Source organism: Pezoporus wallicus, unplaced genomic scaffold, assembly GCF_028554395.1.
Source record: "Pezoporus wallicus isolate ANWC-B61680 ecotype Strahan unplaced genomic scaffold, APGP_CSIRO_Pwel_v1 contig_8341, whole genome shotgun sequence".
Lineage (NCBI taxonomy): Eukaryota > Metazoa > Chordata > Aves > Psittaciformes > Psittacidae > Pezoporus > Pezoporus wallicus.
Window position 1 is genome coordinate 640,297 of NW_026638083.1, and position 26,319 is coordinate 666,615.

Below are 26,319 nucleotides of genomic sequence, written 5' to 3' on the forward strand. Positions count from 1 at the left end.
CAGTTAGCTTAAGCACTTGTAGAAATTCAGTCCTATACTACTGACTTGCTGTATGCTTGCAAGTGGAGTGCATTGGAACTGCATGTCCTTTTTTTAAACCTTAGCTGAAAGATTTTGTTTTTTTGAGATGCAGAAGTAGAAATAGTCTCCTTGCAATTTTAGTTTAAATACCTGTATAAAGAAAGTGAAAACATACTATTTAGCAAATATTTCTTTTAACTTCCAAAACACTTTATGATCTTAAAACTGCTGCAGATCATTTATCAGAAGTATGATGTGATCAATTCAAGGATCTTGCTGGACCTAAGCCACAGATCCTCTCTTGTTAGATGGGCCTGCAAGGAGAATTGTAGTCTAACTGTCAAACTGTTCATGTAGAAAAAGAGAATTTGTTAGTCTAAAGTAACCGATCAAAATAGACTCTGAAGTATGAACATTTGAAAGTAAATGCTCACAGAGTAAGACACCCCCTTACACCCTTGTCTGAGAGGACGTAGCATGCCTTTGTATAGGGCTTTTGTGTTCTCGCCAAAGCAGACAGTATAGAAGTATGTCAAATCTGTAGCTTTACCATGTAGTGTGCCAAAAGGCCTTTCTCTCCAAGGACCTCATCTTTCATCTTTTTGTGAGTGTAGCATAAATTCTTGCTGTGTGTTCAAGGAAAAAACTAAAATGGTTTAGCACAGCTAAAGGATTTCTTTCTTTTTTTTTAAAACCCATGGTAAGTTAGAAGCCTAAATGCAATAGCATGGACAAAGTGTAAGTGTATTAGAGTTTAACAAATGTTCACTGGATTAGGAAACGAAATGTAGTTTATACGACTTCTTTTATGACAGAATTTGAAAGGTCTTGCTGTAAGACTCACCATGTGCTTCTTTCTTTTCTCGAAAACATACCACTAAGTTGAAAAGGGAGATGAATCTTAGAAGGAAACTATTAACTCTGAGGTAGTTTATCATTGTTTGAGAGAAAGGATGAGATTTGCATTTGAATTGGCTCTGAGAGTAGCATGTACTACTAATCTTGTTCCTACTAGAAGCTTGTGAGTAGTTTAAGTACTTCCTTCTTTACTTTTCATGTTCTAGCCTTGTGTTGTAATAGCTCTTCCCCTTCCTCCCCCCCTTCCTAGTACATCACAAATGTTATAACTTAAACTAATCGAAGTCCTTAACTCTACTGGAGAAGTCATGATGTGCCCTAAAATTATTCTACAGTTGTCACTGTGGTTTCAATGATAGGACTTTGACAGATAGAGTTAGTGGGTTTCTTTCTCTGCAGAACAGACATACTGCTATTCCTTATCGTTACCTTTTTGTCATAGGTTATATGCAGCACCTCCCATCCAGATGAAGTATTTTCTTGAACAAAAGCAAAGTTACTGGAGTAGGATTAAGTTCTGAGTTGGTCATTCAGAAGTCTGTAAATCTTTCTTGTGCACCTCTCAGAGTAACCTTTATTATTTTATGGTGAAAACATTTTCTTGGTTGAAGTTTGCTGTTCTGTATTGAGAAATAGATAACATACTGAAAATTTAGGAATAACAAAGGAAGTGTGAAGCTCAGATCTCTTTCCATTAAATAAAGTTTTCTGTTGAACATATACTGTAATTGATGTATGTCAAGTTTTCCTGTTCCATCTTTACAGTATTATGTTGCTCCAATGAACTTCCTATAGCAGGAGTGAAAAAGTATCCAAATCTAACTGGATAGGCAGTATTTGGGAATTCTAATTCTCTTAAGCTGCTGCTTTGTTTTTCTGTTTCCATTTGATTGCTTTTCTTCTAAGTACAAACAAGATGGAAGCTTTTCACAAAGAACTTACTGGGACTGCAGTGCCCAGATCAAGGAAGTAGCATGGGCTGAACTGTGTCTTTTGAAGACAGTTGACAGCTTGGCTTTTACAGTATAAATGAAACCTATAAATCAGTTTGAAGAGAAACTCACTTTATGAAAAGATACTAGAATTTGTCATGTTCCAAGTAATCACAAATTTTATCTAATGCATGTTGAGGTGTGTTATTAGCTGATGATACTGGATTTAATAAAACCCCCAAATGTTAATATCAAGTATAATTGAATGTTCTTCAATTTCTACAAGTTATTTTGTGGGAAGAGATCTGTTTGTTCTTTTTGCTTCATGCTTTAACCACTTCTGTCTACAGTCTTTTCTATTTCACAAGTATTTACTAATCTGCACTATATTGCTACTGCTGGCACTGTTTAACTAGACAGAAGAATTCAGCACAGAAAGTCTCACTCACAAGACTTTAAACTCTTTTGTTGATTTATATTTTTTTAAAGGAGCTTGACATCTTCATCAAGTTCACAGTGGGCCTGCTTTGTTTGCTTTCTCTTGAATGCTTGATAAGATTTTTTCTTCTATTGTTTTGTGCAGCAAGGACAGAACTTGCCATGGCTGAGGTGGTTTTTTTGTAAATCCACAATATGGTCATTGTCTGCTGCTGAATAATTGTGACTGCTTTTTGTACAACCAGAACTAAGGCTTTGGCTGTGAACAGATTCCTTCTTAGCGTGAAAAGAGACTAATCCATGTAAATACAGCCCCAAAATAAAGCTTTACAGAAAAAGGGAAAGGCTGCTAAGCAGGAGGGCAGAGGTCAGCAATTTAACCTTTAACCTAACAAATAAGAAGCATGAAAGTTCCCGAATTGGTTTACAAAGGCAAGCTCCTGTGATCTGTCAGTTTTTCTTTTCATGATAGAGTTGGGTGAGAAAACTGACTGACAGCTAGTGCCTTTTTAACTGCAGGTTGAAATTAACTGCTAAACTGAAACTTTTCTAGGGTGCTTTTTTAGTGGTTTTAACAAATTACTTTCATTCACCAGCTGTACTTAAAATTTTCCTTGAATTTACAGAGCAGTTTGAGTGGTGGCTCTTTTAAATAAGAGTTCTTGAGAGACTCAGTTTAGATACCAAATACTGAAACATTTAATATTTCAGCATTTGAAGCATTTAAGAATTTGATGAAGCACTTGTTGCGATTAACTCTCCATTAATGTGCTCCTTTAAGAGTAGGGCTGTTATTCCAAGAACTGCAAACAGATTGTACTTTGAATAGGGTCAAAAAGTTATTAAAGGGGGTGTCTGTGACTGACTTTATTTAAGGGAGTAGTTTTAACTTTAGTTCATTCTCAGTCACAAGAATTTCCAAGGTGGTTTGTTTTGATTGTCTTTATTTAATCACAACAGGTAATTTCATTAATGAGTGTTAACTTTTGCTTACAGCTTAATGCATCTGCAATCAGCTGTTAATCGAGAGAGAGACATTTCTGTAAAGAACTTTTAATTAGAGTGTCATTCAGATGACAAAGAAACAAAGTAGTAATGACTTTAAAGTAGACTCCTGTAGGTTAAGAATAGTGGTTTTGGGGGGGTTTGTAAGCACTGTTCTAGAAATGACTGACAGTTGGTCCATCCACAGTTGTACTGATACTCCCTATTAGTGTTTCTAATAGAAATACTGGAGTTTAGAAATTGTGTCTGTGTTCAGGCTGTTAACATTCAGGTTGGTAATTCTACCTAGAGCACTACTTTAAGTTTGATGTGCAAGCAAAGCAAATTTGGCAAAGCAAAAGATGACCTAGATCTATTTTTATTACTGGTTCTTTTTGTAGTGGTAGTTCCTTGCAAGAAGAGAATGTAAACTCTAATTCAAAAAGAGACCTATCAGAATGCCCGAGGCAGTATTGGTCTGCTTCTCTTTGGTGTGATACTTTATTGTCATGAACAAAAAGAGACATTGTCAAGTTTTCTTGTGGGTTTTTGTTGTTGGCGTTGGTTTTTGTTGGGTGTTATTTGTTGGGTGTTATTTGTTGGGTTTTCTGGTTCATTATCTGTGAACAAGGTGTATCTCCTGCTCTCCACTGGATTCTGTCTTTGGACAGAGGTGAGGGAATGCTTCTGAACCCTGATGGAGGAGTAGAGAGGTTTTTGGCCTTGCTGAAAGTACCAAGTTTTGGTAAACTGTCAAAATTCCAGATGCTAACAGATTGTTGGCTCTTGGGAAGATGATTTGTATGTCTTTTTTTTAAGATGGAAACAGCTTTTGATAGTTTTTTTTTTTTTTTAAATAGGATTTATTTGATGGAAGAGTGGGGTAGAAACCAAGGAAGTTGATCTGCAATATTAAGGATGATAACCTTGGATGGAGGGGTGGGAACAAAAACCTGGCTGTGATAAGCAGTTATCTGGAACGGGTTAAAGTCTGGATGGTTCATTTGCTTACCCTTCTTTGGGGATTAAAAAAAATCCCAGCAACAACAAAACATAGAAAAAACCAAAGCCCACCAAACAACCAAAACCTCAAAACACCCAGTATTTAAAGTTGGTTGTGATTTTTGTGAACTCTTTCATGTCTGGCTATTGGTGAATGTTTTCTAATTGATCAACTAACAAGTAAAATCAAGTGATGTATACTCTCAAATAAGAGTCAAATAATACAAGACTGTATAGAAGCACCCTGCAGAATCTGGGTGGAAAACACCAGTTAAAGATGAGGAGCAGGAATGAAGGGTCCTATATTTACTGTGCCAAAAATGTGTGGTCTGCCCCAGACTTCGTCAACTATTACAGTATTTACACATAGGGAAAGAATGGGGGAAAAAGAACCCCAGAACTTCCAGTGAGTACCTTTAAGGTTGTATCTTGGATACTGTAAACAAAAGATTTTTCACGCTTAGAATTTGTGCTAGGGTTTGAAATGGTGGTAAAATGAAATACACTCACAACTCCCATTGCATTCTACTGGGATTAACTGGATCCCATCTTCAGTTTCTTTGAAAGGTATTTGCATTGAAACTACATGAGTATAAATAGTGGTAACACTACCTTTTTAAAAAATTGATTCTTGCATTATTTTGTCTCTTAAGTAAATAGTTACTCTTCACATATGTGTAGTTGACTGAAAGATACTTTTGAGATCTTCTGTTCCAAAGACTGTAAAAGCAGATCATCAGGTCTGTGGTAAAACACCTATCAAAAACAATTAATAGACTCAAATCCATTGCTAAGATGTGAAGACAAAACAGCTGATGTAAGTATCTCAGTGTAGGTGGACAGTAGAATCACACTTCTGACTTTTCATATTTGTAAACTTCCTATATAACTTAATGTTATTTAAATCATGTGGTTTATCTTTTTGAAGATACCGTACTAAGACAGTGCAAGTAAGTAGGGAAAGATACCGAGATATGAGAAGCAGCTCAGAACTGAAATTAGCTTATGCTGTCTGTTCAGTAGAAAAGAGATGGTAGAACAGAACTGGCCTGTTGTGAAGGGCAGGATCAAATAGTAATAAAGCATGGCAGAGTGGAAAAAACCCCACCTCCACTCCCCAGACCAAATCACAAACCCCCAAACTTACCTTTGTGTTTTGTGTGAGATTTTCTTCTAAAGTTACTCCTCACTTGCACCTAAAGCAGTGCCTGGTTTTAGCTGATAATTGCCTGTTGATCATTCACTCAGTTTAATTTGAAGAGGAGTTTATCAAACATAGTAAAAAGATTTTAAAGGATAAACGTTACTCTGTTAGAGCTATAACCTATGTCCACAAATGCATTAAAATTAATACTTACAATAACCACAGACTAATATGTTGATCTTGTCTCACCTCATTTTATCTAGAGGTAATATTTGCACATGGAAAAATATTATAGATGTGTTTATTTTGCCTCATTGTGATTAATGTTCTGCTACAGTAAAGATAATGTTATATTTGTCCTGTGTATTTGCTGCTTTTACTTGATGGCTTAAATGCCTTCTGTTTGTGATAATCTATCATCAGCTTTTGTATACAGTAGTGTTAAAAATTGTTTTGATTATGGTTTGAGGAAATTTACTTGTAAATTATTCACTACAATACACTGCAGTGTATTGTATCATAGGTTGTAACACTGATGGAATCTATCTGTGTAATTCAGTAGCTCTTAAAGATATTTTCTGCTGGAGAAAACTAGTGTGCTAAAGTAGAAGTATTTGGCCTTGTGTGTACCTTGGCAGTATTTGCAAACAAAACTAGATGCAGTGGGTAAATAGAATTATTTAACTTGCTCAGTATTTTATTCCTTAATGAACTGTAGAGGTAAAAAGTAGCAGAATCTCACAATTTGCCATCTTTCTTGCATGCAGACTGCAAAAAGCATGTTTTGTTGCACTTCCAGATACCAAACGTGGTATCCAGTAATGCGGTAATTAGAGCACTTTTCATTTTGATGTATTCATTGATTGTTTTGCTTTACCCTGGGTATGGGCTTAGGTCCTTCACTAAATCATCTTGAAGCAATTCTGTATCTCGACCAAACCCTTAGAATACAGTGGGTATCAATCACATGGACAATTAAAATTGAGTATTGACGTGTTTTTAAAATAGTCATACATCTCAATTTTGTTTATCTCAAAGTTTTAAAACCTAATGACCTCATTGCAGCTTGACTATAATTACCATGTTTAAACTTCTCTGCATTTTTTAGTTTAAACAGCCTTTGTGTTTTTTTTCTTTTTTTTTTTTTTAAACCAAAAGAAAATTAATGAGAAGAGACAAAGAGACATCAAAGAGGTTTTCCCTCTGATTGCAGTGTTAGAAGTTTTGCCTGAAAATAGGTTACATTTCTTCTGTTTTCAGCTGAATCCTCATTAACTTTACATTTTAATGATGTCCAGAGCAAATTATACGATTATGGTAGATGCCTTAAAGGGAAGCTTAAAGGACACCTTTTTAATGTTTGTTTCTTTATTGGTGGCAGTATTTGCACCAGTATTATAAACAACATTAGAATGCTAAAAGTAGTCGCTAAACATACCAGAAATATCTTTCATTTTTGCCATATATGTGGTATAAGTATCTTTAATATTTAACACAAGTGAAGCATGTTAGGGGGATATCTTCATCTTTGTAGAAGAAAAATGTAAATCATGTTCTTTGAAAGAGTTTACAAATTACTTCTGCACCTTATAATCAGTTTAATTTATAATGATAAAATGGAGACAGATGATGTAACAAAGTCTCTGAATTGTTTTATTTTCTTGCACCTTCAGTGGAGAAGATGAAATGTTAAGAAAGTGATAGTCTGTATTTTAACAATTATATACAACATTATTGGTGGAATTTCAGTTTTTTCCATCTAAGGGAATACTGTTAGCGACAGTTCTGTGTTCTGATGTACTCTCCTACTAAAAAATAAGATTTAATAATTGTGTTATATTAAATGCAGCAACAGAGCTTGTATTTGGTACACCTTCAACAAGGCTAACTGAAGCTGGCAGTAGCTTGAATGGAATCGTTCCTCATATGTTCTAGACTCTTAATTCCTGAGTGACTGGCTGGCTGCTGTAGTGGTATCCAAAGTTTGGTGTTGCTGTTCATCTTCAGGTCTGTGTTCTGTATTTGAGTGGAACTGTACTTGTATATGGTCGTGTGTTGTAAGATGTTCTGGGGAGCTCAGATTTGTAGTCATGACTCTCAAAATAATCCTTTTTGTCCCGAGAGCTCCATACAACTTTATAGTCTGCTCTTCCACTGACATTTGTGTGGTGTTTCAGTGTCTTGCCATACATACACACAGCTCTTGCATAAGTAAATTTTCGAATTAAGGTAAATAAGTTTTTCCTAATAGTTCCTGGTTGGCTTCTTCATCCTTGATTTAGACTACTGTGTTCATGGAAGCATTTGATGTCCATCATTAATAAATAATTGAATAATGTAAGAGTCACTAGACAAATGGAAAACCTGAACCTTTCCATTTCAAACTGAAAACCTTTCCATTTCAGTATGATTTTTACATAGTCTTTTTTATATTAGTACATTTTCTGTGGAAACTGTTCAGAAATCTAAATGGTCACAATTGCCTGGGACTTGTGGCAGACCCAAACTGTGCATCCAGCTTGGGGTGCCTCAGGTGAGTCCTTGTTAGGAAAAGGTTTTAAGTCTTTCAAACTGTTGGCACTCGAAAACAGCTTTCAAAAGTGGTGGTTTAAGTTCTTAGTTTAGCTTCAGTCTTTTAGGTTTGATGCCTTCTAATGTAACTTTATTTGAAGAAAAAAGAAAAAAGTTGAGTGCAGTTCCCTGCTTCTTTCTCACCTTTATTTTGTAATTACTGGAGAATTTACAGTAACCTAATCTTTAGTTGAATAATAAAAACACTGATTCATAAGCTGTAGCTGACAGAAGATGTATTACGCTATTCTTATTTCCTTGGCATGCAGGATTTTGTATAGACTCATACTAGCACTAAAACCCTGAAACGGTCTTCCTGGTAACTTATTCTGCAAGTATTTGCGGTGTGGCTATTTCCAGTCCGTTCTGTGTTAATGATAGTGCAAGGTTGCAACATTCCAATCATTCATACTCCTGTCCTCCCTTTCTCATATGGGTTTCTTTGCTCAGTGTTTTTTGCCTTATTCATTTTGCTTTGTTGTGGTCAATTCAGTGAGTATAATAGCAAAGGCATTGCCTTTTTTTTTTTTCCTTTAAGAAAGAGTTATGTTGGAGATATACTATAACAGAGATAAGAGCTATTTATGTCCCAAGCTATTGATTTTTAATTAACGTTGCCTGGACTCATACATGTTGGCAGAATTGCTAACAGCTTGTGGCATTTTTTTAATTCACATCTTCTTTTTTGGTATTTTGACAGTGTCATTCATATCTCATGAAAAAAGTACCTTGTCAGGTTAAATGTGTTAAAACACCGAGGAAGAAAAAAAAAAGGAAAAAAGGAGAGAATGGAACATAGGGCTGCCTAGAAACCTTGATCCATTGCCAAAGTATTTAAACAATTTAGTGTTTTGGTTTTCTAGCTCCAAGCTGCTTCTCAAATCCCTTGCTAATTAATCCAGTTAATTCTTTGTAGACTAACTGTATGCAGGGCTTTTTCTTGTGCTTCTATCACTGAGAACCCTGTTTTGTTTGAAGCAAACCTAAGCTCTGTTATAAAGGTTGTAGTAATAAAGTGAGTACTTGCAGATGTAAATACAGTGTTTTGAGCCTTTTTAAAAGGAGTTGTGTTTGTGTGTGTAACTTCTAATTTAATCTTTCAGGTTTAAAAATTCAGCATATATGCTTGTGTAAAATGAGGGAGAGAACTTTGGCATTAAAGAAAAGGTTATGGAACAATTTTGCCATGAACTATAAGTGTTGTGATACTATAATTGTTGAAAAATAAGTGTTATCACTAAGTAAATTATTTAAATGCTGTTCACTTCTGTACTACAAAATAGACTATTTGATGTAGGGCAAATACGAGAGTTGAACAGGAAGGACAGTTTTTAGAAATGACCTGTTGATACTTTGAGTTCTTTTAATGAGAGTACAACAGGGGTATGAATTCAGAACTGCAAAAAGCAGCGAAGAAGCAGAAAGCTTAGAAGCCCAATTAGGCCTGGTATGAGATAATGAGAAATGAGTGTACGCTCCTCAAGGTATGCTTCTCTGATGAAAGCCTCCTCAGCTCTGGAGCTTACTTCCAGTTTTTAGGATTTGTTGATAACTGCTTCCCTCATCATTCTGCTTATCAGTGCTTGGCATAGGATTGCGTGCATTGGTATGACTGTAGCTCTAGCTTTCAGTGATTTTTCTACCAAGTACTATAGGAAGATCTCAGAACTAGTCCACTGTCCCAGAAGTGTCGTGATAGCTGGATATGTGCTGTCACACATCTTGGAGATTTCAAATATCTTAAAGTGTTCCTAGTGCATTTCTATTTTTGCAGTTTAAGATCCTTTTGATACCCTTGCCTTTTCTACAGTAGCAAAAGATTGTTAATTTTTTTTGGTGAAATGATATATTTCTTGTCTAGTTGCACTGAGTATGAGCAAGCTCGTCTTTCTATAAAACATTATTCTTCAAGCTGATAGCACTTCTTTAAATGTGCTAAACTTAGTTTAGACCTTCTTTTTATTATAGCATCACACATGGCGTAAAGTAAGTGTTGTTAATAGCATCTGAAAGTATTGCAGATATGAAGCAGGTCAGTACTGCAAGTGTAGATATACCCACCATTCTCTTGCAGTGCTTGATGCTTTCCAGTTAATGAACTTTACTCCAGAAGGCAGAAGTCATTCTGAGTAGCTGAACACTCAGTGATTTTTCTCTCTTTCATCTCGCGGTCATTAGCTATATGAGGTATGTTTTGCCATGTTAAGACCTCCTTCCCCTCACCCCCACAAAGGTTTTGAATTCTGTTCAAGAGGTTCAACTTCTGTCATCAACACATCCGACTCCACAGAAACTTTGTTTTGCAGGAGAGTATATTGAATGCTTTTCCTGTTTTTACAAGCTTTCATCTAATGCAGCACCTCAGTGACGCTGCAGCCATAGCTGAGGCTCAGTGTGACCAATTTTAATGTCTATTTTTTAACTTGCTTTCAACATAGTGGCCCTTACAAATTTTATTTCCTATTTCATTAGAATGGACAGTACTAATATAACTGATAAGTTGAGATGGGCATGTTAAACAGCTGAAGCTGAAACAAGAAGGTAAAATTGAGTACTGAAGTGTGTACAAGGCTAAATTCTGAAGTGTATCAACAAAATAATCATTGCTGTCTTCTATTATGTGATCTTAAACACCTTAAATCTTAGGAATGAGTTTCAGGTAGGATCATTTAATACCAAAGATTTCTGTAGTTGTAAATGTGTTAAACCTGAGGCTCGTTGTAGAAACCACAACAGTAGTATTGCTTTTTATATAATAATGTCTCCCAGAAAATGGTAGCTCTGTTTGATAGTCTTTTGTTGATAATGAAACCTATATGAATCAGGCTCATTGTATGATAGATATGTTTATTATACATTCCAAAAACCACTTATGTTAACATTTCCACTAAAGAAAACAACAGAATTAATGTGATTTTCACTTCCTGTGTCAAAGATTTCATCTTTGATAGAATCTGTGTTTTTTTTTTTTTTCTGTTTCAATGCCATTTGAATAACTAAAGCATCCAGCAATAGACAGGGATGCAATAATAGAAATTTTGAAGCCATCAAACCCAAAAATGCTTCCGAAGAGCATGTTTGCCATAGAATCTTGTATAGCTGTGTACAGAGATTCCCATAGGAGGTGGTGTTTGTACAGATCAATAACGCAGAGCAGTGTCACTGGGAGCCTATGGTACTCTACTGAAGTAACACCTGGGAACTTTGAAACTGAAAACAATTTGAGACTATCAATATTGAAAGTATGAAAGTAAGGTCAGAGTTTTAAACATTACAAAGTTACATAGCTTGAGGCTTAGAAATCAGTATTCACTGTTGCGTGTTTAACAAAGAAGGTATTCTCTGTGTAGTTCAGGCAATTATACAACTGCTGAAGACTGAAGAGTGGGGTTGTGGGTTTTTTCTATTTTTGTACAACACTTCAAGAACTTATGGTTGGCTTAGAACACTTTTGTTCCAAGTGCTGTTAGTCAGTTCAGATTAAACCTGAAATGTGACGGTCCATATAACAATGACTGTATTTCTGCAGTACTTGTATGTATGTGCCTAATAACATGTCTGTCTGAATTTATTATGATTGGCGAATTCTGGAAAGAGATAAAAAAAAAGTTAGATGATTGCAAAGTGTTCTGTAGTACATGGAAAACAGGTTATTAGCAAATTAAAATGGCATTAATAGCATTAAAATGAAAGACAAAAGTGGTGAAAATAAAGCTGTTTGGAAAATGTTTCTAAAACTGAAAGTGTTTTCTAGCAATGAAAACCTGGCGCTATGTTGGAAAATACGATTTTGTTTTCGTTAGGTTTCATAATGTAGTTGAGTGATTGCCATGGCCACGTTGTGGTTTTAAATGAGCTCCTTGTAATCTAGTATTTCTAAAAAGCAATATGACATTGAAATGTTATTCCTGGCTTTCTTCAAAACAACAAACAGCATTAAAAATGATCGGGTTGACACAGGAAAGTAGAAAACGTGACAGTGTGTAAAAAATTTATCTTAAAATTAATTGAAGAAGGATTTTTTTTTTTGAATGAAGGTGCTTATTCATATCCTAGTGTTAGGTATGAGTTAGGTTGGCAATAAACGCTAATTTTACCAAATATGAATCTTTTATTTTTGCTGTAAAAAATGAGCTTAGAGAAATTGTTTTAGGCTACGTATAAGTGAGCCTTCAGCAGAAGCAGTAATCTCGGGAAAGCAGATAGGCATACATAAGCATTTGAAATACGTGTCTTGTAAATATTAAAGGGGGTGACTGTTTCTTGTAAAAATGTCAAAACTCTGGTTGCTTTGGTCTTATCTTGAGTAACTTGAGAAATTTGCATTCTGGAAATAGAAGTGAAATTGGCAGATTTACACAGTCACCGCTTGTGTCTCGTATTGTTAAGCTCTGGGTGATGCACTAACTCTGGGGTCATTTTTGTTGCATACTAGCTACATGTGATGGAGGTTTGTTTTATTTTTCTACCTCTGTTGCTTCTGAGACTTGAGCAATCTCATCTTGTAAGTCCTACCCTGTGTGGCATTGGCATTTCCAGATTGTCACATTTAAATCGTAGCAATGAAATATTAGTTAACTGTTTCTTTCATATTTGCAGGCCAAGAAGGGCTTGCCAGCTGCTGTTGAAGTGAAGAGGCTGTCACCAGGCAACTCTGCTGTCTCAAATATAAATGCAAAGAGGCAGGAGAGAAACAAATTCAGTATTCATGGCCTGAGCACTTGAAAATGTATCTCTATTAAATTTATAGAGTGGTGAAAAGATTATGAGAAAAAAATTATACTGATCAAACACATATATATTTTAAAAAATATTAAACCCCCAAAAGCTTCCTTAAAGTGGCTGTTTCTGTTCAGCTTCCACGTTTAAACTCTTTTGTACAGTTATTACAGGCAGCCTGTAAAATGTTTCGAGACACTTTGTATTTAATTCTGTAAACCAGGCTTTGTGGATTTCTTGCCCACTGAAGTGGGATGTTCCCTCATTGTACTTTTTGCACGTTTTAACTGCTGTGTAATTTGCTGACTAAAATTACGGAGGAGGGGGAAGAATTAATACCATTATCCAGTCAAAATTTGCTCCTTGCAGGGCTCCTGGAGTTTGCCTTAGATTTTCCGTAATACTAAATTTCTGGGTTGTTTGAAGAGCAGATGGTTATGAAGAGAAATATCCCTGTAAGTGCGTAGTAAACCAAACTCAAAAGATTCATCAGCCGTGATTTCATGTGGACTTGAGGTCTCACCAAAGTAATTAATTGTTGCATGGACAGGATCTGACGACCTCAAATGAAGGTAGGAGAGCTGTGTAACATACAAGACTTGAATTAAGTAGTTTTTTGTCTTCTGCTTATGATCTCTGTTATTTTAGCCTTGGCTCTGTCCTGTGCACCCTCTTTTTATAGTTCTAGCTTTAGTTATGTCAGTATCATCAGTTTAAGAAGTCATTTGGACTGAAAGTTGTCTACTCCTGTTTGTAAAGAAATAATAGTGGGTTTTCTGATCACTGAAGACACCTTATTCTTTCTAATGTCTCCTTATTCTTGCAGTTTATAATGTTACTAGAAGAGAATTTAATCTCTACTCTTATACAGCTGACTTTTAAAAACTGATTTCTTGGTGTGGATGAAACAAAAGGGCTAAAGGAATTAACATAGAGGCAATTCCCCAACCATATTCCATATATTGAGCACCCTGTGCTTGCAGCACAACCATTTCACAACTTCCATTAAAAGAATTGGTAAAGTTTTGGTCAAACCTGGCACCATTCCATGTGAGAATCTAAATAATAGCAGTTCAGGATGGAACATGTGACCTTGTAAAAAGGTCCTAAGTAGTCTGATGCATAACTTTTCTGATATCCTTTTACTTACCATTTATCAGATCTTGACTTGTGACACGTGCCTTTTGTTCAATCCACTGCTACTTCATCTGCTCCTATAACAACTTAATGCTGTGGGAGGGGGAACTAATCTTGTTCCTTGGGAGAGAGATGACTGACTTCATACTGCAGAAGAGATTTGAAATAAAATATAAACTGAACTGACTCTTCAGTTTCTTGTGGTTATGTCTGTACTAACATTGAGATCAGAGCTGACTTCAGTGATTGGGTTTTTGTGGTTTTAGATCTCCGTCATCTGTTTATTTTATGAAACTTTAGCTCTTCAAATGGTATTGAGACCAAAACCAGATTATTTCAAAGTTGGAACTGTGCCAGAGGAAACTGGAAATACCATTTTTAACTCTACTGCTTTTGCGTAGTGGAATGCCCGTGTGATGATAAATGCCTTTTAAGTGGCAAGCTGGGTGGTTCAACACCTTGACATGACACCAAATAACTGATGAGTAGTTGCTAAGAGGAAACTAAAGTAACCTCTTCTTTCTGTAGAAGGCAATGACTGTTTTTGCTGTTGTTTTACCCAAGGAGTGTTGCTCCTGTTTTGCACTTACTGTACTTCAGTTTTTTAGCAGGATTGTAAAATGAGTTTAACCAAGACTCCTGTAGGTGAAAGGTTAGTTTGGATGTTAGAAGCAAGCTCATACTTAAGGTTTACTCTGAACGGGTCATAAAGCTGCTGGTGGACTAAAGCATGCATCGGGAAACTGCTGTGAGGAGGTCAGCTGGGAACCCAGCCCATAAGGGCGACTTTGACTTTTTCCCATTCCTGTATTGTGAAGGGTATTGTATTATTTCTGCATATCTCTTTATTCTAGAGAACTGTATATAGCCTTAAGTGAAAAGATAAGTAAGATATATAGCTTAATCTGCCTTATTTTGGAAGGGTTTTTAAAATACATATGTATATTGCTGCAAGCTGTCTAGGAAAGCTTTGCTCCTCACTGACCCTCTGGCTCTTGATGTGTTAATAATACAAAAACCGTTATGAAAATCATAGTGACTTGCTTAATCTGTTCTGGTTTTCTCCCTTCCTTCCTGTTTTCTATGATGTATGTTTTATGTTGCCTTTGCTCTCAGTCTTCCCTGCGTTTGGATCACTTTACTGAACTCTGAACAGCATTTTGTGCGAGTTGCAAATCTTAGATTCTGTTTCTAGATTAAACTCTTATGAAAAGCATTTTCATATTACCAGTGAGGCTTTTGTCACTTGCAGGGCAGACTTCCAAATGCTCTGTTGAGAGAGAGAAGCAAAGTTGCAGGTCTGTTTTTTATTGTCGATGGGCTCATTTGAACAGCATCTGTATTTGCAGATTCACTCAGCTGATTCTGCGTCATTCACAAAAACTTCAGTAACTGAGAATGGTGAGTCAGTGTCCACTTAGCTGTGCCTAACTTGTCAAAACGATGTGGACTGTATCCTAGAAATGTAATATTTGTTGGGAATGTGAACTGCTAGGTGAATAGTTTCAATGCATACTATTCACATGTTGTGGGCTGTGGTTTTGAATATTGAACTGCTATGTATGCTGACTGAGCATATTGATATTTTGGGGTAACTTCAGTTGCATGCATTGTGGTGCTGGCAGGGGCTTTTTGTGTATGACTTCTTAGTGTTTTTTTTTTTTTTTATACAGTTTTTAAGATACAGAAGTTTCTGTTGTATCTTGGTTGTTTTCTGACTTGCACACTTTTAGAAAGTGGAGTACTTTAAGAAGAAAACTTCAAGTCTTAAATCTTCACATCCAGAGAAATGAAAATGTTATTCCATACGTATTTTGTGCCAGACCTTGTTCCGAGGTTTCTTGTCTGTCTTCTTGTGTGTGTAGGTTTTTTTTCTCTCCCACATTTTCCATTTTCTCCACTCCCCACCCCCCTCATCCTTTTTCCCCTCCTCCCCCATTCCTTGATGTTCTCTGCATGCCAAATCTGCAGCAGTTTAGGGCCAGCAAAAGTGTGCGGCTGTACTGAATACAGGACATCAAGGAGTTTGCAGAGGTTTGGAAAGAAGTTTACATTACTTTTTAGTTGTGCTGCAGAAGTTGCTCTGAATGGAATTCCATTTCATTTAGATGGATTGCAGCTATAAAGGCTTAAAAGAAATGACTAAGGTAAATCATTTAGTTAAAGAGGAAAAATTAAGTAATTTTCACTGTATTTTTCAATTTGGGATTAGTATACCCGAATGATTTGTAGCCAGTGTGGATTAAATGGCCGGCTTTTATCAGAAGAAGCAGGTTGGTACCTATTGGTTTGTGGAGTTTACTCTGGGAAGGATTTTCTGGTAATTTTTTGGAAGAACGTTCCTTGTTTTATAATTCCATACACTTCAAATACAGACCAGTGTGAGTTGCTCTATTTTTAGAAGTAATTAAGCATGCCTCTTTTAAAAGCAAAACTCTTCAATTTATGATGTAAGAAAAGTTGAAAGAGCAGCATAGTTACACTAATATGCCATTGTAGCATGTTCCCATCCTGTCATCTGGAAAATTAAATCAGGTTACAGCATGGATTAACATCTAGACTTGTGAGGAGGGGAAGGTAGTGTCTTAAATGCCATGAAATTGAACAATGGGATTATACAGTTCACAGCTAATTTCACTATTCTTCTGTATTTGGCTTTTTGTTGAACAAGTTTCTGTAGGGAGAGGCAGTAACAGCTTTCAGGACTTGGAAGCTTTCACATCTTTAGTAAAATACTAACAGTAATAACTTGAATATGGTTGCGTAATCACTACAGTGCTCTACATAATGTGTGTAGATGTGAGGTAGAATCTCTGCTACTAGAGGGAAGAACTAAATGCGTTAGCAGTGGAAACTGTATTCACCCAGTGTGGAATCAATGGTTTGTTTTATCCATTTGTTGTTAGTCTGTAAATGCATGGCAAGGAGTCAAAATGCCACTGTGACAATACCCAAGAGTTTTACTCTTGTATCACTGAGAAACAGCGTTATCTTCTCTTACCTCTCTTCAGAATAAAATACATGATCAGTTACAAAGATTTCACATATTGTTCATAGAATAAGGAGTTCAGTAGTTTCCCTCAAAACCACCTCTTAAAATAGTTGCAAAGGAAACTGCTTCAAAACAACCATGTGATCCCTTTTATATGTGTTTTTCCTCACTGGCCCTCCCTAGAACAGGCTGTTGGTCGTGAGCCATAAGGGCTAGTGAATCTCCAGGCCTTTGGCCAGCCCAGGCCTTGTGGGCAGCAGCTGCATTGTATGGAGCTGTATCCACTGGGAAGTGGATCCACTGTGATGAGGTGCTAGGTTGGTAAGTGAACCCACTCTGACTTCAGTGAAGTCACTCATGAATCTTAGGAAATTTATATGACATGCCATTGGTTTGAAAGCTTTTTAAACCTGAGTGTAAGCATTAGGAATAAAACTGGCTGTCTTAGCACCAGCAGTTTAATTGTAATTTGTGCTGTGTATGTACTGGACTTGTGCCTGTACAAGATGTGGAGATTGCAGATAAGATGGTGTGTTTTAGCTTTGTTTTGGAAAGCTGTTGTTTGCATACTTTCTGCTTTACACTTGTAACTTACAGTTACTGGTGCTATCAACATTAATACATGGTTATTTTCTGGAGAAGTTTGTTGGTGCTTGCTTTCGGCAGAAACTGCATATCTTGTCATCTTTGGGAGCTGAAACTGCAGAATAAGATGTAATGAAAGATGAACAGGAAATACTAAGTTACGATCAACATACAAGTTCAACCTGTAGCACAACCTGAGTTCATGTTTTGGGGTTGGGAAAAGTTTAGTTTGAGAAGCAGCTCCATAATTCACGGGAGCTTCATAATTCATGGTTTCATCTTTGTTGTTAACTTTCACTTTGTTTGTCGGTTTGCAGTGTCGCCTTTCGCTGACCTCGGCTGAGCTTTTAATGCTTTATGACTTTATAGGTGACTGGTGCTCTGGAAACCTTCAAGCTCTGTTCTTCACTGTAACAACCCAAGAGGTTGGGTAGGATTTTGGTCTTGTCCTTTCCTTATGTCAGCACATAGATTCCACTCTCCTGAACTTGAAAAATGTATTTTACATATTTACTTTGCCTATGGAATATCAAAGTAGGAAAATATTTGAAGATAATTTCATTAGAAAAGCTGTTAAGTACGTAGAATGACAGCATTCACTGTGTTTTGAGACAGTAAGAAACTGCAAAGGGTTTCTTACCATCTGTAGGAACTGTGGAGCTACAGCTGTTTGCAGGCAGTGTGCAAAACAAATTACTGTTAGTAAAAGTGTTTGAAGTTTTCAAGCTACTTTAGTTTTATAGGCAGAGTTGACAGTCAGTTATATTCATGTCTTTACCAAGTATTTTGTATGAGTGCGGGAGTATGTTTTACTGATAGTAGTGGTGCTGCTTAAAGCTGAATTCTGAGTGCTTGGCAGAGCTCCCCTCTTGTATTTCCTCTGTTTCTGTGATTCTTGGTTTAGTGAGGGTGCTCCAGCTTCCTGGCTCTTCATGTAGTGGCCGCAGAGAATTTAAATATAATTGTGAATATATGTAGGTAAGCGTAGTTGAAAACACCTTTCAAATGAACATAGGTTAACAGTGAAGAATGGGTAAAGTGATGAAGCTATAACAAGATGTGATGCAGTTTCTTTTTCCGTTGTGTAGTGTTTTCCAAATAAAGATACCAAAAGTTTAGTAAATATTCCCAGACCGTTTAAAAGCTGAAGTGATGGAGCTGATGCAACGGCAAATATAAAGTACTTGTAAAAACATGAGGAAGTGTGAACAGGTGGCTGCTAGGCACGATTTAAAGGTGGTTTTCTTAACTGTAGGGTTCCAGGTTATATGGATTAGCTATTCTGATGCTGTTACGAGATGTGTCATCAAAAGCAGACTGTATACAAACTGTATATCCAAACTGTATATTAAAGGCAGTTTGGCTTCTGAATGTATCATAACACCGAGCGCCATTTTTTGGATGAAAATGTAATTGTAGACATTGTAGACTGTGTGCTTTCAGAACACGTTCATCTGGAACCTATAGAAACTGACTCAAGTGGGGACTCTAATCACATCTTTTCCTAAATTGCACTATGGCACTATTTAATCTGTTGGGTGAAATATGCTGTCTGCGTGAGGATATCAGTTCACCAAAGCCCAGATTCAGGTGTTCATCAGTTGCTTGGTCTTGAAAGCAACCATAACTGCTTCAGTTGCTCGAAGTCTGCAGAGCACAGCAACCATCCAGCACATTCTCTCCTGTCTTCTTACTGTGTATGTTTTATTGTCTAATTTTAGAGAGGTAGAAATAATTTATCCTTTATGATGGAGATCAATAGACAAGCAAAAGTGGAATGGTACTAGTTAAGAGATATAAAAAAGACTATCTAATAGCAAAGTAAAATTCTGTGCTGATTTAGTTCCTCATTTCCTTAAAAAATGGTAAATGATAAAGTTCTGTGTATTTCAGTTTGTGTATGTATATTTATATTAACCTTGAAAGTAGATGGTCAATAGAAAGCATAGAGGTGGGGAATGTCAGTGTTGTGTGTCAGGCATCATTGCAGATTTCTAAAGTAATATGTACTTGGATTTGTAAACTTCTTTCCTTGATTGCTCTTTTTATGTGAAATCCTGAAAGCTTGGCCTCAAGCAGATAATTCTAAAAATACTTAAGAACATGCATCATGATAGGTGTTGCATACTTTCATCTTACCACTGATACTGTGCCTGCTTTGGTGAAATAGGAAACACTATTGTCCAGTTAGTTGTTAATTCCACTATCCAGACTGGTTTGCGTGTTTGGACACTGCTTAGCACGCTTACCTGCATAGAGATTTAAGAATTTTGAAGCAAAAGCTTTAAAAGGTGATCCCTCGCTTTGCATTACTACTTTGTTGCATTAAAGTAGAGGGTTTGCTGGTACACCTATGTAACTTTTGATATATTATGTATGTCTTTGTGTATAATGGTGGAATGTTAAAACTAAGTATCTGATTGTCTGGGAAAAGTTAAGTTCAGAAACTTACAAATGTATGGTTTTACTGTATTTCTAATGTGAAAAGAACAGACCTTAATAAAAAGCGTGCATCTGGTAGCAATGGAATTGCTCATCAACTAATTGATCACTAAAACAAGCTTTGCTGATGAGAAATGTAGGGTGGAACTAGTCTGAAATAACAGTGTAAGGTGTGTATGGCCTGAAAATGACTCTTTTTCCCTTCAAGCCTTAGCTACAGCAAAGTACAGCAGTAATTGAGCAGCAGAGGTGGGGTATGCAACCTCACTCCCTAAATAACGATCAGAATTTGTGAAAACAGTGTATCCAGTGAGCCAAGCATGGACAACTGGACCTGTCTGAGCACACAAAGGGTAGAAGCTGTTCAGGACACCAGCTGGTTTTTCCATGCATTGCACTTCATTCTGAACTCTTGTGTGATTGTTGTGTGGTTTGGGTTTTGTAATTAAAAAAAGTCATTTGTGGAATGGAGTCTGGCCTTCTCAGCTGTATTCCTTTGAAAAATGGATGGCTTTGAAGAGTTCCGCTTTAAATCGGTTGTCGTATAAATAATTTCGATGATGATACTCTGTTGTTTTATGAACATCTCTAATTAAATTTAAGGTAACTTCTCAGGGAATACTACCATGTTATTTATTCTGACAGCCAAAGGAATAAGGAGGCTGCATCAGTCTTGAATGCTTGCTAATCTGAAGCATTTAATGTTTGCTTGCCTGATGACAGAGGTTCCAGGGCTCTGTTAATTACCTCTTTCGATTTTAGGATAAGTACTTTTGTTTTCAGGGGAGCGCATCTTAGCATTTCTATAAAGTAATTCTGAGAGATTTATAATCTGGTATCACTGGAAACTACCAATGTTAACCAACACAGTGTTTGTAGCTGGCAAAAGTACTTATCCAATTAAACCAAAAATCTAAGTGCATTTGGTAACCATTTTCTGGTGACAAGCCTCACTGGCAAATTGCAGCCAGAAAGATATTGTACAAGGTAACTGCCTAAAGTTCAGTGTAGCACCAGGACATCTCTTATAAGATAACGTATCTATAATGATATATTTATATGTCTGTGTGTACATGCAAACATACACACGTATATTTGTGGTTTCGTGTGTTCTGTGTGTATGCTTTATGTGCAGTTTTTGTCTTTCTGGAGGAGGGTAAAGGGAGAGCCTTGAAAAGTCCTTCCCTGCTCTTATCAACACAGCAGCCTCAGCTGCCCTCCTTGGATCCCCTGCCAGGGTTGCTATCATCTTCTGATCAAATATTAATGTGTGATTCTCTGCTTGCTCACTAATCCAAAGCCAATTAATATTATCTGTCAATTATTTACAGATCCTGAGGTGCGGAGGCAATTCCCAGAGGGCTACAGTGACCAGGTTTGGAATGCGTAATTAATTTTTTACATGACAAAATTTATTTCAGGGTTGTTCAACATATTATTGCTGCTCTTTTTACTGAAAGAGATAAATGCATTCTTAGAAAGAAAAAGAAGCTGTAATTAGGAGCAGAAGGATAAAAACATTTTTACATGTAAAGCAGAGAAGGGAAGAATTTTGGAGCTCATAAGATTGTTTTACAATCTGGGTTTTACAAGCGAACATGAGAGCGGGAAGGAAAATTGATTAATAAATTTCACTTTTTGCCTTTAGGTGCCACAGCCTGCAGTTCATTTGGCAGTGCTCACTTCATTGTCTGAAAGGTTTATAGCTATATTTAACTGGGCACCTGGCATTGCAGCACATTCTAAAAAGTCTTGCCTGATCATGCAGTCTCTAGTCTGTTTGACAAAGATGGTTTAGAGATCCGAATATGCAGGTAGAGCACACAGGTATTTATCATTTAGCTTATACACAGATTGAATCTGGGATTTTTCACAGGTTTTCTAGCTGTCTTTGAAATCAGCAGCTTGAAGTTACCTTCTATTTTACTGTGTCTCATTAGATGCAGATTGGGCCAGGGGACAGAGATTAGGGAGAGGGGATTATTACTGTGCTGCCTGTAAGTGCTGTTGTTAGTGGTTGGGGTGACTCTACATTGGGGCTGGGGGCACAAGCTGATTCTTGCACCTTTATTTCTGGGAGGTACTGAAGTTATGGCATTGTGTAACTATTTAATAGAACCAAATTTTGCCTCAGTCAATGAGTTAGGGTCAGGAGAGCTGTTTTATTTCAGATCCTTTCCCTCTCATTGTGAAACACGAATTTTTGTGGCATTTAGACTAAAGCATTAAACAAGCTATTAGAAGTGATAGCTCATCAGGGCCAGAACAAGTGTTTTCATCTTTTGCTCTAATCACTCTATGCACTGGGACCTTGACCAGGGCTTCTGGCTGCTTTTGTAGTAGTAATAATATCTGTTTTCAAAGCAGCTGTTCAACTACCTGACTGCTTTTCACTGTAGTTTATTATTAGGACTTCTTTTACCCATGCAGTGTGGTATGGAACTAAACTCTGGGGGGACTACATCCTTATTGCCACTGTTGGTCAGTAATTTGTGAATAAATAGGTCCCATAGTTTGTATTTACACTATAGACCAACTACTTGTCAGCGCATTATAGCATGTCATATTAGTCATATGTGAACTGGTGGTCCTCCAGAGCTGCTCCAGTCAACTGTGCCCATAATCAAGGTATTACAGGAGAGTCTTGTACATGAAATCGACTTAAAAAAATTCATAACGGTCCTTTTCCTTCTGCAACAAATGATTGGACTTGTGTAATAGTGCTATGAATATGCAAGACTGAATCAAACTGAGAGGAGCCACAGTCTCATATTTAATTCTTAAGATGTTCACCCAGTTGTAGTCAAGCCCCACAAAATACACAGTAGTGTGTTTGTGGGCATGGATTTTTAAATCATCACATCTTTTGCACATGGAAACTTAAAGGAAAGCAAAAGAAAGGAAGCCAAACTTCTCAAACTTAGTGTAGATTTTACAAACATTTCCCCCTTGATGCATAGAAGGAGTATTTTCTGTGTTAATAGCAGCTATATGTTCTCTAAAAGAACGTGTCCGGAGTTGACAGATGCAGATTTGAAAATCACTTATGAATATTCAGGTGAGCCAGAGGGAAAAAAAAATACAGAAAGGAAGAGCTACAGCCGTGTTTTTTCCTGATTAATGCAGGACTCTGAGAAATGTCAAGGCTGCAAATCAGTCATAGGTTTATTTCCTAAAAATTCTGGTTTATTGGGCTTTTATTTTAAGGGAAAAGTTTTGGAAGTGCTCGGGCACTGCAAATAAAGATACTTTGAAACCCTGGATTTTTCTGTGTGTATTCTGTATGCAAAAGAGAGCTATGATATGCATGTTAGTGCAGGCAAAAATTGTTTCGAGCAATCAAACATTTATGATTTAATCCATAAGGAATATTTGAGTTAAATCAACACAAGGTAAAGGAGTTATTAGTAAGGGGGGAGAGGAAGGGGAAAAAAAACCCACCTCAAGTTTTTTTTTATTCATCTAAACTATCAGTGCTTGTTTTTACATACACTGTATTTCCCATGTACCAGCACATCTGATCAGAGACCCTCGCTGCTGCTAGATGTTTTATTCTGTGTGTTCTTTGTACCTTACAGTAAAAGAATCTGTCACAAATTATTGTGCCTCACTGCTTTAGAAACTGAGAAAAAAGGGAGGTTAGATTGACATCTGTGACTGAATAATGATGACCAGCCTTTTGGCTCCCCTTGAGCCACAAAGCTAGCATTGCCTTTAGAGAGGAAAAAGGAGTAAGAAGAAAGGGGAGGGATAAAAGAGAGTTACAAATCTGTGGTCCCGGAGATGTATTACTGTTGGGCCAGTTGTCTGCGTGGTATGATAATCCATTTTGATCTTCTGTCTTAATTGTCTGCTAAAGACAAATGGGCAGTAAAAGTTCATCAGTTTCATCTTTTGCTTCTCATTTAGAGACAGAATAAATGATCCATCGCTACAGAAGAAACCTTTCTTTCTGACACGGAAGTAATGCAGACCCAACACATTTTATTAAAATATTTCTCCCTCATTATTTCAGTCCTCTCAGCTCTGATAGATCTTACTGTTTCATGAAAAATGTAATCTGAAATGTAAATAAGGGGTTTGATACAAAGTAAGGAAGTAATGAGCAGGCTAGCCACATTGTAGGAATTTTGATTGTAATTACTGACAGAGTGAATTCTGCATGTCCTGATTTTTTTCCCTCAAGTTGTCTTTGACATGTTCAGACCACAATGACATCTATGGTTTAAATCTGTTAAATAACTGTATAACAGAATATTTTATAGAAAACGTCATAGACAAGGTATCTTAGGAGCCTTTCTAAGGGAAGAAAATGCTAATGATTGCTCCAGGCCACTTGAAATGGTTAAAACTAGGGGGCTTTTTTGAATGGCAGGAGGGGGGCTGAAGTAATCTGGAGATATACATTTTTAAATATAAGAGCATATTAACTTGTTAGGGGGTTTTATAATAGCTTTTAAGAATAAAATGTGTGTTTATGTATATGTGATTGTACCTAACATGAAATACAGTAATTGTTGGCATTACAAACAGCAGTTTTTCAGTGCTAGCTTTTTAGCAGTGGTCTCACAATTCGAAACAGATGAGAACTCTCAGTTATTCTTTATAAAATGCAGTCACTGTGGATGGAATTATCCTTTAAAAAAAATAGTCAACAGTCTAAAAGGAAAATCCTTGTGTATTACCACATTTGCTGGTTTGGGTTTGTAATAAAGCTGTAGTAATGAAGTTCTGTTTTTGTAGGTGAAATTCTCTGCTATTGGAATATTATAAACACCAACCTATGGACAAGTTGCTTTACCCTTACTACTGTATGAATTTTGGCTCTCCACTGCTTTGAAGATGAATCCCAAGATTAATAGCTATCCTAGGCTCATTTTAATATGAGGAAGTTTGTTGTAGATATATGAACTTTTCTCAGGAACAGTGTTTCAGCAGAGAGTTGATGTATAAATATATGAAAACAGTCAAACATTTAGTGAGAAGTGTGGCAGGAATTACGCGACTTTGTAAAATGCAATTTATTTTTATCATTTTTTTTTGGGTAGTACATCGTTCAGTTCCTTGCTGGTTTAATCTTTATAGCTCATCTGGAAGGGAAAGAAAAACTGATGTGATAGTTCCCATTTGTGAGCTGCTTCAAGTGGGTATGATGACTCCTCTATAATTTGATGAACTATTGTATATATCAGTTAATTACTACAAGAATGACTGAGGTCTGCATGCTTGCAAGCTGGTACTTATGCAGATTGCTACTTCTATTCTGCTGGTAATTTTTCTTTCCACTGGCATTGAGACCAAGTTTATAATGAAACCAGCAATCTTTGTACATTTATAGATAAACTATAAAACTTTTATGGCAGTCTTTATATAGAAACTAATGGTCTGTCTTGTACAAAGTCTGTGAGCATTGTAGAAACACTGCACACAGGGAAAAATAAAAAGCACCCTTTCTTTTGTCATTGTAAGAGTTGTGTGATTGGAGAGTATTTATGCAGTGCTCGCCATAAATGAACCATAAACCCCCCATCTTGCAAAATCCTTCTGTGCTAAGCAGACTTAGTTGCTTAAACAGGGCTGATTGTTACCCATTTTGATATTTCCAAATTGCACATAGTATTCTTAGTATAAAGTTTTTGCGTTGCAGGTTGCATACACTGCATGATAAAACTGGTCTCAAGTAATTTAACATAATAGCTGTCCGTTCAAAAGTAGATGAAGAAGTTGCATTGGAAAAGTTAAGTCATTTAGAAAATCTAGAAAAGCAGTTGTAGTGTTCTGAAAGGCACTTTGTAGTAAATCCAAGGTAGTGTAAACAGTAAATATATGAAGTATTTGATACTTCTGAAGCATTTGATACTCCCAGTTTGTATAGAGCCATCATACTGCTTTCATAGAGGGAGGCATTTAAAGTGAAAGCCTAATAAAACTTAATGTAGGACAATTTTAAACAGTTTCCTCGTACAGTGACCCCTATTGACTAGGTAGTGTGAATGGAAACCTTTGTATGGGGGAGGCGAGCACTCTGTGTAATGTGTAAGGAGATCACCTTATACTTCATGTGCAGATAGTACAGCTGCTGTTTCACTGAACCGTTCTGGAGGCAACTTACCCCATGAGGACAAAGCTGGGTTCTTTGGCTCAAGTCCTGAGAGATAGTGGGTGGGACTAAACCGTGGGCTTTGTACAGCAGAGTGTTTTCTGAATTCAGAGTATTTTTCTAGACCAGATGTATATCCTTTAATATAGGAAGTGAAGAAAATAGCCATTCCTTGTTTACTCTCTCTTATTCTATCATCCTTGTGTACATTACAAGCTGCTTTTTCATTATATTTTCTTTAGACCAGGTACGTGAGAGGTCAGTATACATATTTCTATTTATGCCTTTCATTTGCTTCTCTAGTATAATTTAATTGCAGAACCTCTTCAAATCTAATGTCTTTGTGTATGTACTAGTGTCTACTATCCTTGTTCTAAGTCTATTACAAGAGTTG

At 36.6% G+C, this 26,319-nt stretch overlaps 1 protein-coding gene across 6 annotated transcripts in view; it reads left to right on the forward strand.

The window, feature by feature from the left end:
* Positions 1–26,319, forward strand: part of DENND1A (DENN domain containing 1A) — a 189,734-nt gene that overhangs the window by 11,409 nt on the left and 152,006 nt on the right. For all 6 annotated transcript variants that reach the window (XM_057408991.1, XM_057408993.1, XM_057408995.1 and 3 more), the window contains exon 3: positions 21,157–21,200. In XM_057408991.1, the coding sequence (XP_057264974.1) occupies positions 21,157–21,200 (44 nt within the window). The remainder of the gene's footprint in view (positions 1–21,156; positions 21,201–26,319) is intronic.